Raw genomic sequence first — 14,512 nt, 5'->3', positions numbered from 1 at the left:
AGACTGATTGGATAAAGAACATGCGGTGTGTACACACACACACACACACACACACTGGAATACTATTCAGCCATAAAAAAGACAAAATTGTCCCAATCCCAACAACATGGATGGACCTTGAAGGTATTATGTTAAGTGAAATAAGCCAGATGTACTCCATATGATTTCACTCATAGTGGAAGATAAACACAAGAACCAAGAGAACAGTTCTGTGGTTACCAGAGGGGAAGGGGGTTTGGGGGTAGGCACAAAGGGTGAAAGGGTGCACTTATATGGTGACTGACAAATAATAATGTACAACTGAAATTTCATGATGTTGTAAACTATTATGATCTCAATAAAGAAAAAAACAAAGAAACCCCCAAAAACAAACAAACAAAAAGAATATGGGCTTTGAGTTTGGCAGGCCTGCCTTTTTTTCCTTAACCCCTCATTTACTAGCTTTGTGACTTTAGTTGTCATTCGACCCTTCTGTGCTTCATTTTTCTTATTAAATGATGATAATGAAACTTAGCTTTCAGGTAGTTATGAGAACTGCCTGAGCCTCAGTGCCTAGCATACAGCATACACTTTCTCTGCTATTCTATCATTATTATTATTATTTTTTAAAGAGTGGCCCTGAGCTAACATCTGTTACCAATCTTTTTTTTTTTTCTTCTTCTTCTTATCCCCAAAGCCCCCCAGTACATAGTTGTATATTCTAGTTGTAGGTCCTTCTATTTCTGCTGTGTGGGCCACCCACCGCCTCAGCATGGCTTGATGAGCGGTGCTAGGTCCACACCCAGTATCTGAACCGGTGAAACCCTGGGTGACCGAAGCAGAGCATGTGAACTTAACCACTCGGCCATGGGACCTGTCCCCGATTCTATCAGAGTTATTGGAATTGGGGAGTTTCTTCCTTGAGTGAACAGTGTCTCCGCGATGTGTTACTTGGCTCTGCGCAGTTTGCTCTCGCTGCATTTTCTCATCTTGCTTCAGTGATTCTGTAACTTGTCTAAGTTCTTCTTTATACCATTTTTGCACTATGTTGTCCAGCCTTTTGTTGTTGCTTTTTTCCCCATTTTATTGAAAATTAAATTAAAGGCTGTAACCCTTTTTAAGTTGTACTTTTAGGTTTTGATGGCTAGCTTCATAAGAGGATTTTTTTTAAAAGAAGCAAATCTAATCTTTTTGTGATTGATTTAATTCTTTCCTTTTCCTTTGGGAGTGCTGGAGGAATCAGGAGGACCATTTAATGCTCTAGCTTTCACATTCACAAAGGGTCTCAAGTGTGGACTTTGACATTAACCCCAAATGTGTTAAAAAGACAAAAATATTGGAAACACACTGACAGAATTATAGGATGTTTTGCATTTAATTTGTCCCCTGTTGCTGGACTATATTGTGTGCTAGCACTGTAAATTTATATTTTTATAAATTATGTGATAAATGATCCTTTGACTGACACTGTTGTTTGATTGCATTTTTTGTGTTAAGATAATTACTTTGTTAAATGTAAATGTTTAAAATAGACTATCATTTTTTAACCTTCCTTTGGCGTTTCTTCATGTCATAATATGTAGGTCTCTCAAAAAATAGAAGTGTGTAGGGCCTTTCCTGACCTTTTAGTGGCCCTACTGATGACACAAAATTGCCTCCAAGTGGATATACAACTTTCGATCCAAAAAGCAAAAACATATATGTCATTTTTTTTATGTTCTTTGTTTCATTACACACTAAATTCTAGGTTAGGGGTAATGCTTTGAGAATGACCAAAACCCCATGTGATTTCTTTGCTGGGTACTGCTGACATTTTATTTCTGTTAGAATCAGCGTAATCATTATCAAGACACATTTGTGAAACGCCTACATAATTCCTCATGGGATTGTTCGCTTTATTTTATTTATTTATTTTTTGAGGAAGATTAGCCCTGAGCTAACTGCTTCCAATCCTCCTCTTTTTGCTGAGGAAGACTGGCCCTGAACTAACATCCATGTGTATCTTCCTCTACTTTATGTGTGGGACGCCTACCACAGCATGACTTGACAAGCAGTGCCATGTCCGCACCTGGGATCTGAACGGCGAACCCTGGGCTGCCGAAGCGGCATGTGTGCACTTAACCGCTGTGCCACCGGACCGGCCCCTTGTTCCCTTTAAAATCTTTATTTGTAAAATGTTATGTCTTTACCATGTACAGGCTATGTTGAGTAGCGGTCTGACTTTTCAACTCCTGAGTTCTCAGTTGATATTTAGTTCAGTGATAAGTGTACACTAGTTAGGGTGTCTGTTTTATTTATAAACAAAACTCCAGTTGTATACATTAAAGCAAAAGTTAACTGTTTTTAAACTTAAAGCCATCTGTTGCTGATGATTCTGAAAATATATGCAGCTTGTCATCATTATTCTAAATGTTTTGGTATCAGAAATACTTTTGGATGCTTCATTTTAAAAGAAAGCTTCCCCATCCTCCAGATGCTTGGCTTTCAAGCAAACAAATTACAGATGTTTTACTTATTAAAGTTATGTAGAAAGAAGCTAATTCTCTCTTTTTTCTCTTTTATTTTGTTTTTTGCTGATTCATACAATCTGTAGAACACAGGGAATTTTAAAGGCGTTTTTCTTTGTCAAGGAGAAGTGCTCCTCTTGCTGTGGCTCCCTGAGTTCTGTTATGTCTCTGCTTATTTTAATTGCTCTGCTTGGAGTGTTCTTTCTCCATCCTCTACTTACCAAGATTTTATGTTCTCTGTAGGCCTATCTCAAGTGTCAGTCTCCTTTGAAACCTTCTAATTCATTCGTTGGAATGAATCTCTTTCTCCTCTGTACTTCTTATAGTCTTTTGATACTTCCATTCTGCCTTACATTTTACTTAATTATATAGATATAGATATAGATATAGATATAGATATAGATTTTTTCTGCCCACTATAAAATTCAATGAAGAAAAGGATTTGGTCTTGTTGATTTTTATTAGCCACCATATCTTAAGTTACATTCCCTACCTTTTTAAATAAAGTTTTTTTAAAGATTTTTTAAAAATTTTTCCTTTTTCTCCCCAAAGCGCCAGTACATAGTTGTGTATTTTTGGTTATGGGTCCTTCTAGTTGTGTCATGTGGGGTGCCACTTCAGCATGGCTTGATGAGTGGTGCCATGTGTGTGCGCAGGATTTAAACTGGCGAAACCCTGGGCCGCCAAAGTGGAGCGTGCAAACTTAACCACTCAACCATGGGTCCGGCCCCCCCACCTTTTTTTTAATGAAAAGATTGATCTATAACTTCTGGAAGAAAAGTAATAAGGTGAGGGGAAGTTATTCATACCATTAACCTTATAATTTCATGTTATTATGAAAGCATTTTAAGTATCTCTGTTTGGAATTACTGGGTGAATATTCAAATGAAATAACAAAGATTATTTGCTTACTTTAAGGGTTTCATTGGCTCCCCTGGAGAAGTAGGACAACTAGGACCTGAAGGAGAAAGAGTAAGTTCATTTTCTTCAAATATTATTTCTAAAGTGATATATTTATGATAATATACAACAGGGGTCATAAATTCATGTCAGGCAGGTCATCTCACTGAGTGAAGCAAGCCAGCTTTAAGAAAAATCACCTACCGGAAATATAATTAGACTTTCTTGAATTTTGTTTTAAGGAAGTAAGGTGATGGAAATATATATGGTTAGCTATTTTAAATTCACTTTTTCAAAAACACAAATTGAAATATTAAAATATCTAATTATCAAAATTTTATTTTGTAATTCATTAATCTTTAAGTGTCAACTCTTGACAGGTCTTGTGTTTTACAATGCAACATGCAGAAAATAATTCACCCTCAGAAGATATATATTTTTGTTTAATAATGCAAGATGGCTGTTCATAAATGTAGGTATTTGTGAACAAATATAGAATCTTTGCAAAATGGTTTGTTATACTTAAAAAAGTTAATCAAGATATGTAAAGAGTTCTGGCATTCCAACTTCATCATATCTAGTTTTCAGTGCCATATGCATTTCACTGTCAATATTAATTGAAAAAGTAGAAGTGAACAATATTAATTTATTATGCGGTTTGAAAATAGAGAATCATAATCAGAGTTTAACATTCAACTCTATTGTTATATGAATCTGTTCAGGCCAAAGTTTTCATTTCTGGAAAATGATTTTTTAAATGAAAGTAAACCAGATTATTTTTTGCTAGATGAATTTCTCACGTGTATAGTTTATTGAGTGAGGTAAATCACATTTTCTTATAATTACACATGAATGCCCCCACGGAGAAGAAATATTCAGAGTTTAAATGTGCTGTAATGACGATCAAAACGTCCAGTCCGCTTTGGTGTGACAAGGTGAAGATTTTCCCTTGTTGAACATACAAGTCATATTTTTCACTTGCAAAAAATATCTATAGTGTGATCCCACAACCAAACCGCTTAACCACCATATGAAACTTATAGATGATGTTTCCAATTCACCCTGCAAAGAATGAATTGCTTCTTGTTGACACAAAGAAGTGTGTATAGTTTACGTTGTTAATTACTCTGCTGCTCATGATGCAATCCTTTCCTGACCTTTTGGCATTAACTTGTTTCTAGTAAATGATGTAATAAATAAACCAAAGTTATATATCCTTGTGAAATGTTATCATCTTGGATTTAGGAATCACAGTATTGACACTGACCATCAATAGGCACACTACCTGTAGTCATACTCAGTAATTTTGATCAGTCAATATGAAAATATCAAGACCTGTCTCAAATTATAAATATAAGACCATCTGTGATTTTGTACCTTTCGTGGGTACTGTGTCCTAATACTATTTGGCCACTTTAAAATTCTCATTCAAACTGTGAATGATATGGCTAATTGGGTGTTGTTATGTTATAAAACATTTAAGTAGAGAAAGGCAAAGGAAAATAATACAATGCTAACCACTCCTGAAAACAAATGGAAAGAAAAAGTCCTTTCTGGAAGTCAAAAAAGTGCTTATATAATTCTGTCTGCATTATTATTAGGTTTCCTGCTGAGATTTAGTGAAGCTACTAAAGTTTTAGGAAATAATCTTTTAAAAAAAAAATGTTGGCTTATTGTATAAAAAAGTATAAAGTCTTAATGAAATGAGTCCTATTGCTCACCTATGAACTTTTCTTTATTATTATAAGTTTCAGGTGTACAATGTTATGATTTGACATCTGTATACACTACACAGTGCTCTCACCACAAGTCTGGTTACCATCCACCATCATACACTTCACCCCCTTCACCCATTTCACCTACCCCCCAACTCCCTTCCCCTCTAGTAACCACTAATCTATTCTCTATAGCTGTGAGTTTGTTTTTGTTTTATTTTGTTTCTTTCGGGGTTTTTTTTTTTTGATTCCACATATGAGTGAAATTATACGGTATTTGTCTTTCTCTATCTTACTTGTGTCACTTAGCATAATGCCCTCAAGGTCCATCCATGTTGTCACAAATGGCAAGATTTTATTCTTTTTTATGACTGAGTAGTATTCCTGTGTGTGTGTGTGTGTGTGTGTGTGTGTGTGTGTGTGTGTTCGTGTTCTTTATCCGCATGTTCTTTATCCATTTATCCATCGATGGACACAGGTTTTTTCCATATCTTGGCTATTGTACATAATGCTGCACTGCACATTTGTTGTTAGTGCCATCCTTGTAACCCTGTGTATAGCAGTGTGAAACCCTGTGCTGTCTTTTTGCACCATCCTCTCACTTTCCAGCATTAACTCAGACAATGCTCTGCTGCTTTTCATAGGATTTTCATGGCCAATTTTTTCAGAAGTGGGTGGCCACGTCCTTATAACTCGTCTGCCTTAGTCTGGAAACTCCACTGATACCTGTTCACTATGGGTGCCTCTGCTGGTATTTGAAATAGTGATGACATGGCTTTCAGCATCGCAGCAACTTGCAGCTGCCACAGTATGACAACCGACAGACAGGTGGTGTGGTTTCCTGATCACAAAATGAACCACATGCTGCAGCAGTGAGGGTGCTGAGTCTTAACCACAAGACCACCAGGGTTGGCTGCAGTGAGCATGGGGTTGCCTGTATCTTTTTGAATTAGTATTTTCATATTCTTTGGGTAAATACCCAGAAGTGGAATAACTGGATCATATGTTAGTTCTAGTCTTAATTAATATTTATATCCTTTTAAAGCATTTTATACTTTAAGCTTTGCAACATGGAGAGAGAGACTTGTCTAAGACTATATACAGGTAGGAAGAGCAGAGGCAGGATTTGAACATAGATATTCTGGCTCCAAAGCCTGAGTGCTTAAGTACCATGCCCTACTGCTTTCTACATGACCAGAAATCCACAGATTCCGTGGAATCTAGGCACAACATGATCTTGAGCACAGTGATATCATCTCCTTCTCTCTGCTTTGCCTTTTACTGTAAGGCTGCTTCCCCATTTGGTTGCAAGATTGGCAGTGCAAGGGCTAAATGTGCCTTTGTTTATGTCCAGCCAGAGATAGGGAGACGGAGAGGAGGTAATTGTCCCTTAGGTATGGAAAATAAGGCCTTCCTGTTTGTCTGGTTGTACCAACTTTGGTCGTGTTCCTACCTCTCAACAAATAACTATCATTAGAGGAATGTCAGGCTCCCCTTTGGAAGTACAGATGGGATGGATTCCTGAATAAAATCAGGATTCTGTTATGAAGAAGAAAAGGGGCCACTTCAGTTAAATTAATATATTGAAGCTTTTCCGAATATCACACCAGTTTAAAGATCAATTTATTTCTCTCCTTGGCATACTTCATTAATTGGTGTTTGGGAAAAAAAAGATCTGTAATATCTCACTCAATCAGTTATTCAAGAAATATTTACTTTTGACTTTTCTACATTCTAGGGTGTTCCTGGGGTCCGTGGAAAGAAAGGTCTTAAGGGAAGACAGGTAATTTGATTCTTGTTTCTTGAGGTTCCGTTTAGAACAACATAATCTAATTATTTGCATGTTTCTCACCTATTAAAATATGAAGGTAGTTGTTGTTCTTGTTGTCCACAATCCATCTCATTCAATGGAGTTGAATTTTTGCTATTTTAACAGTCTATCAAATAATACCTGAGAATGTAAAGGAAACTTTAAATTAAAAAGTAACTTGAGGGGCCGGCCCCGTGGCGCAGCGGTTAAGTTCTCATGTTCCGCTTCTCGGTGGGCGAGGGTTCGCTGATTGGGATCCTGGGCAGGGACATGGCACCGCTTGGCAAAAGCCATGCTGTGGTAGGTGTCCCACATATAAAATAGAGGAAGATGGACATGGATGTTAGCTCAGGGCCAGTCTTCCTCAGCAAAAAGAGGAGGATTGGCAGCAGTTACCTCAGGGCTAATCTTGTCAAAAATAAATAAATAAGTAAAATAACTTGAAACTTAACACTTCTAATCCATTTATACACCAGTGGAAGAGACCCTTATTCCCCTGAAAAGGCACTAAAGTGTCACAGAAAATAGATGAACAATTTAAAACACTGGCAGTAACATCATTCACCCTCACATTTTAGAGGTTCTTAAAATGCCTGCTTCAGATGTTAGGTCAGAAACTAGTTTGCTACAGCTTCTTATATTTTCAGATTAAAAAAGAAAAGTCAAAGAAAGTAAATTTTGCCAGATGATATAGTAATGTCAGAGATGGGAGGAAATTTTGACATATCCAATACCCCATCATCTAACAGATGAGAAAATTGTGGTTCAGTGAAGCATCTTCAGGTTATCCTGGCTGAGTTGGTATAGCTCATTAGCTATCTGCTTTTCGCTTGTGCTGTTTTTATCACTATTCAACGGTACTTCCTAGGGTAAGACATTCTGTGCTACACTGTGCTCCCTAGTCTCTGAGGAAGGAAATTGAGTTTTTCATAACAGCTTTTCCAAGGTTTTGGTGTATATAAATAAAATATTGATGATAATGCTAAATAAAGGATTACAAATCTCACCACAATATTTATATCCTTTTAAAGCATTTTATACTTTAAGCTTTGCAACATTTCCTGAAGACAGATTAGAATAGGTATTAATGTCACCATTACATAGGTGAGGAGAATGCGCTCAGCGATGTTAAAAGACTTGTTCAGGGGCTGGCCCTGTGGCCGAGTGGTTAAGTTCGCGCACTCCGCAGCCGGCGGCCCAGTGTTTCGTTAGTTTGAATCCTGGGCGCGGACATGGCACTGCTCATCAGACCACGCTGAGGCAGTGTCCCACATGCCACAACTAGAAGAACTCACAACGAAGAATACACAACTATGTACCGGGGGGCTTTGGGGAGAAAAAGGAAAAAATAAAATCTTTAAATAAAAAAAAAAAAAGACTTGTTCAGAGTCACATAGTTAAAATTGGTAAAAATCAAGAATTGAGTCCAGTTCCTCTGAATAGAAAGGATCCTGCAGGATCCTTTTCCTTACTCCCTAGATATTTCTGCTGTCTGTCTTCTACTCACATTGTTTAAAAGAGCATGATTTATGTTTTCATACCCTTTGGCCAAAATGTGATAGAATTATTTTAAGGTTTCACTTTAAGCCTTTTAATGTAGTATTAAGATAAACTTACCAAACTGTCAAGAAATAAAAAATAAGCCATTTTGTTTTCTTGTATTTATGTTCAGCTTTAAAGTTGACCTTACAGCAATTGTAACAAGACAAACTGTTACCATCTCCAGTACCGTCATCACCATGTTTTATTCTCAAGCACTCTGCTAAATATTTTGTATGCCATCCCATTTAATTGCACTCTATTATACTTTGAAATGTTGGTATGTTATTTCTTTACATTTTAGCCCTCATGCACATACCCCAACAGAAATACCTTTCTATTTATCGACTCATCATGTGTTAAATAGCTCATCTAAATATGCAAATGTGGGCTGTCTCAAAATTGACAGTAGGTGAGGTTTATCTTCTTTATTTTTGTTTTCTCCATTCTGTGTCTTTATTTTTTTGTCCTCCTCTTATCGAAGTATGCTATCAGTAAAAGAACTAATAAAGTTATTTATGCTACTATATAAATTACATCAAGTGCTTTAAGTGTTACCTTAATCTCCATAGTGGAATTTTAGGCATTGGTGAGAAAATGTTTTTGTAAAGCCTCTGTGGTATATCACTTAGGTAGCTACCAACTTCATTTATTAATATGGGCTGGTCTTATATAGATATTAATTTTGTCTTGGCAATGTATTTCTAGTTTCTAGTTTTCTACTCTGTAGTGGGCTGTAAAGTTATCCATGGAAATTTTTAGATAACTTCTGGTTTCTTACCCTATAGAGAATTATAAAATTATCCAACAGATGCTGTTGAATTCAAAAGGGGAGTTTAACAAAACTGTAGAAAAATCGTGAATGGAATGATTACTGGGTTCTTTGTTTGATTGCACTCTTCTTTATATTACAGAATTTGTAAAGTTCTTTGGCTTTGAAAATATATTCCTTTGTAATAGATTTAGATCCTTAGAGAAATTATATTTGAAAAACACATGTATCCCATTTTTCCTAAATAGTGTTTATAATAGAAAATTTGTGTGGTGCTGTAATATGTCATGTATGCTATATCTACTTTTTCTTGTTTTTACCACAAAATGATTTGGCCATGTTTATGAGGAAATCGTTGTACTTAGAGTAAGATACAGTCACAGCCGCAAGTCAAATTATGCCAAGGCTGACCTCAGAGACTTTTCCAGAATATTATCCTATGTATAAATGCTCCCCTATGTCCTGTTTATTATAAGTAAAATCATCTTCAAATAACTTTGACATTAAGTAAGGGCAAACATGTTAGCATGGGATATTAGGCATCATGGTACAGTTGGATTTCAGTTTAGAAGGTTAAATTCCATGAGCAGAATGATGACTTATTACTGTTTTAATAACAGTAAAAGGAAAATATCTTTGATACTATTTCCACTCTCTTGATGTGGAAATTATTAGATGTGTGGAATACAAATATGACCACTTTCTCTTGGTAATTTATTCAATTATGTATGCTATTTGTTGTTATATATGAAGTAGATATTCAAATACAGAGGCAGAACTAAAGGATTCCAGTCCATTATAAAGAAGACAACAGAAGCTTATACATCTGAAAGGATATGACAGAAACCTGGAAATGCTGACATCTGAAAGTACCCATATCTAAGAAGCTTTTGGCTATGCAGATGTCAGACTGTTACTTCCAATTTGCTGCTGGTTTCAGAGCTAGTTAGAAGTGTGGGTTGGTGCTTAGGGTATTCCTTTGTGGATCCCATGTTATTTCATTTACTTTCATTAGTATGAATATTATTAGAAGATGTACTTTATTAAAATGATCACTCCCTTTTAGTTAACTCAGTTAGTCTTTCTGTGTGTTAAATGAGCTTGTTTCCTTAAATTTTAGGTAGATAGAAGTAGTCAATCTTATGATCATAGAATATGATTCAGTTTTAAATACTTATTATAACGTGATTTGTAGAACAATAGTAACTCTTTTTAGATAACTCCCTAAGTTTTAGGTAACATTTTACACTTAGATTTTGTAAATCTCTGAAATATAGGCCAGAAACTGCTAAAATGAATTACTTTACTTTCTCTGTTATGTATGACATGAAACACTCTGACAATCAAAATAGTGAAGGTAATAGTCATAGAAAGTTCAAAATCCAAGTTCAAGTCTTTCTAAATATTAATCAGGATGAGCTTCTTTGGACTACTGAGTTGATTTCTAACCTGTGAACTAAAGCTCTGTGTTTGATGTGTATAGATTACAAAAATACTAAGATTTTTGTGTGTGAAATTTTTACGTACACATATATATCATATCTTATATACACATAGCACAGAAACATAGAGGAGTAGTAAAAATCTTGTCCAAAATTGTTCAATGAGTTAGTAACATTGCTAAGCTTAGATCTGGAAAGATATTGCTATGAATCATTTGCTCATGCTGCTGTAAATCATATGCTTATACCGCGGGCCAAATGATCACTTATTTCCCTGAGTAAACACTAAGCATGGAATTAAGTTGTTGTGAACCAAATTCCTTAGTGATGTCTGTATTTTTTAAATGAAATTATAGACTTACAAGTAAGAGATCTCTTCTCCTAGATAGTATGAATATTATATGAGTGCTATTGAAAATGGAGACATTTTAAAATAACATATTATTTTGGTTATTTAAGAGTTATTTATTATTGAGCCACATACTGGTATTTTTAAATTTAATGTTTGTGTTAAAAGTTATTTCATTTTAAACCTTATTTCCCAGAAAACTCCTTTTTCCGCCAAATAAAACATTATGTTTCTTCTGTGTTTAAGATTGAGTTGACATTTGTAACACAATGTGTTTTGTTTTTTCAACCAGGAAAAGTAGGAAAACTGGTTTTTTGGGGATAGAATCAAAGAATATGTAAAAGTCGTTATATTAACAAATCCATTTGTTCCTTTGTCTTAGCTTGTTGTTATTTTAGAAGTTTTTTTCTTCCCTGTATTATGGCTATTTTTGATTTCAGGGTCTTAGTATAAGGTACTTGTTAATCAGTACAATCATTTTTAAAGACCTCCTGTAGTCAGTTACGTATAGTTAATGTTTGTTTACTCATGCTTTTGGATACTGAAATATAGTTTTTACCTCAGCCTCTCCTTCCCTCCTACACTCCCCATATGTCACAATTAGATCGAAATCCTTATTGTCAGTTAATATTAGAGGATAGCCATGGGGCTCTAGGTACCTTCAATAAACCCAGCCTTTGAAGTTGGGGAAGCCCAAGAGGCTGTTAATCCATTCTTTTTGCTATCTGTGGATACAACTTGAATTCATCTCAAGGTTTTTCTCAGATAAAAACAAGGTAGTAGGCAGTCTTTATTGAACAGGACTCTTTTGAACACTGTAGAACTACTGTTCTATTTTACGTGCTTTACTGTCTATATATATTTGAGAAGCTTCTTGGAACATATCTGATATGAGCCAGATTCTTTAAAAGCATAAAACCATCCACTGATTTATAATGGAAAAGAAGAATGCTGTTTTTAAAAAAAAAAAAAAGTAGGGGAGGCAGAGAGAGAGGATTCCTATGCATTTATTAACTTCAGATTTTATATATATTACCTAATTCCAAGTGGCTTCCATTTTAATGCAAAGTTTCCAAACTTCATTCTGTAGTGCTACAGTTAGGAAATTCCATAGTTGCTTTTTAAAAAAGCATTTTACAGAGCTTCCAAATTAATTTAATCAGTAGTCTCTTGCACTGAGTTGGCTGTGAAAATTTATATGACTCCACAGCCCAAAATATTTATACCAGAACTGACCAGCTGCGATTGAAGATAAACGTGAAATTGGAGATGGGATTTACTCTCAACAACACCGACAGAACTGTTGTCAAAATTTAGAGGTTTTTCTAAGGACTTTTTCAGACTCGATAGGAATAGCTTATAAATAATTAAATCATATTGCATTTAAAGTTTTGACAAAGAGAGAAAGTGTACTCAGTTTTCTTCCTATGAAAATCAAAGTATCACAGCCTTAGAATGGTGGACAAAATAACACCCTTAAGGTGACCAGACTTCAGAGATGTTTACTTTTCTAAGTATAGAAAGGAGTGTCTCCTCCTCTTTTCTCATATGTCTTTCAGTTAGAAGAGTCTATTTAAAGTAAACTGTATTTTAACTTCTAACTCCAGTGTTAGAATTTCAAAATGTAAAATTCTTCTGTTTGACATCTGTTATTAGTTTCTATCCTTAGCCTAAGACAATTTTAAATACGTGTTGCACGGTAGTGTCTCAGATACATATATTTTATGGAGAATTTAGAGACAGTGTTTTCTTTGTCCCAGGAGAAGGTTGCAGTTAATTTGATCATAAAGAAAGTACTACTGTTGCTAGAGCATTATGAAAAATTGCCATTAATTTTTAAGTGATTCTGCCTCTTTCACGAAAAATGTATCTTCTGAATTCTACTCTACTGCGCATGGTCTGTAGTAACTATATTTGGCTAATGATAAGCTTGACAAGACGTAGAAAAGAGCCCAGGACTTTGAATTAAACCCATTTTCAAAGTTGAGACAGCTACTGAGAAAAGAAACACCCAATGAACTACAGCTGATAATCTGGGGGAAGTCCAGGCAGAGCGTGATTTCACAGAGATAGGACACCAGCAGGTGGAAATTCAGGCAGACACTTATTTTCAGGGCAGATAATGGAAGGGAATACTAAGAGAGTCTTATAGCTTATCAAAATCAGAAATGTGAATGCAAATATGGCAGTGAGGCTTGGCTTGGGTTCAGGGACTGTATTCTCTGTGTGAGAAAATGGCAAGAATAAGGTGGGGCCCTTATGATTAAGGGATAAAACATGACGTTGTGTACCAAAACTTGTTTCTGGATGCAAGAATAAGGCAGATTCCAATTCCCAGAACTGGAGTACAAGGTTGTAACCAGTCTTTAAGAACAAGGCAGGAACTTAAACCTGAGAACTGTGGCCCAGATCATAGCTAGGTTAACAGTAAGCTAAGTCTGCGAGAATTGGGCTAGAACTCCTTAAATTCTTACCTAAGTTTAAAATTAAATTGTCCAGCTATCAGGACATGGTTGACCTAAATTTTTCTACCTGTAAGGAAAAGAAAAGGACAGAGACTGGATCATCACTGTAGCCTTTTTCTACAGTAATCATGTTTCTTTTTTGAAGGATTTTAAAATATCAGGATTTCTTGGTAAGATGTATTCATGTGTAGACTATGTAGAAGTAACTACTAGGTTTTATTTTAGCATTTATAAACCTAGGCAAGTTAGTCTGATCTTCTCTTTTTATTGCTTAGTCTTGGAAAAAGTTGAATTTGTTTTTGTCGGTAATGCCTGTTTAGTGAATATGCCTTTTATGATCATTTTTATTTATCTTCACTTTAGACTGAATATGTTGTTTCTAAATTATTGTTCTTTAGAAAAGAGGAAAATATGTTCTTAGTTAACTGTAGTCTTTAACAGAAAAATTTTGCATTGCTTTTATTTTTAAAAATTCTATAAATGTAGTCATTCACATTTTATGGTTATTTTGGTCCTCATATTTTTGTAATTATTTTACATGCAGTATTTTTTCTAATTCTTTGTAGAACTAGGAAGATAATCCTTTTAGTAGACTTGCTAAGCAATAAGTTTTCCTCTCTTCCAAGATATTTAGATATATTACCAAGTATAGTATCTGTGTGTGGTCTAAATATTAACACCACATATATATTTAGGGATACCAAGTCTAGAATACTTCTTTTGTTCTTAGTGTTTTCTAACTACCGTATTTGATAACAGTACCATTCTTAGACCCAGGCAAAAGAGAAAGTTGTTCTGGGCTCTGCACTTTAGAGAGCCCTACATATCACCAACAAATAAATGTATTTAAAAAAACACATGCATGCCCTTGTCACTCAGGATCCAGCACTTAGCATTGGCAAAGTATGATGTGTAATCCTGGACATCCTCTTGTTACTGTGTATTAGTTATCTATTTCTATGTAACAGATTACTTCAAGTTAGTGGTTTAAAACAGCAATAAATATATATTATTTCTCATAGTTTCACTGGGTT

General features: G+C 35.2%; 1 protein-coding gene across 1 annotated transcript in view; it reads left to right on the top strand.

The window, feature by feature from the left end:
• COL24A1 (collagen type XXIV alpha 1 chain) overlaps positions 1–14,512 on the top strand; it is a 355,376-nt gene that overhangs the window by 74,315 nt on the left and 266,549 nt on the right. The window contains exons 12-13 of the mRNA XM_044749176.2: positions 3,405–3,458; positions 6,840–6,884. Of these exons, the coding sequence (XP_044605111.2) occupies positions 3,405–3,458; positions 6,840–6,884 (99 nt within the window). The remainder of the gene's footprint in view (positions 1–3,404; positions 3,459–6,839; positions 6,885–14,512) is intronic.

This window comes from Equus asinus, chromosome 16 (assembly GCF_041296235.1).
Source record: "Equus asinus isolate D_3611 breed Donkey chromosome 16, EquAss-T2T_v2, whole genome shotgun sequence".
Taxonomy (NCBI): domain Eukaryota; kingdom Metazoa; phylum Chordata; class Mammalia; order Perissodactyla; family Equidae; genus Equus; species Equus asinus.
This window is presented reverse-complemented; position numbering and strand designations above follow the sequence as displayed.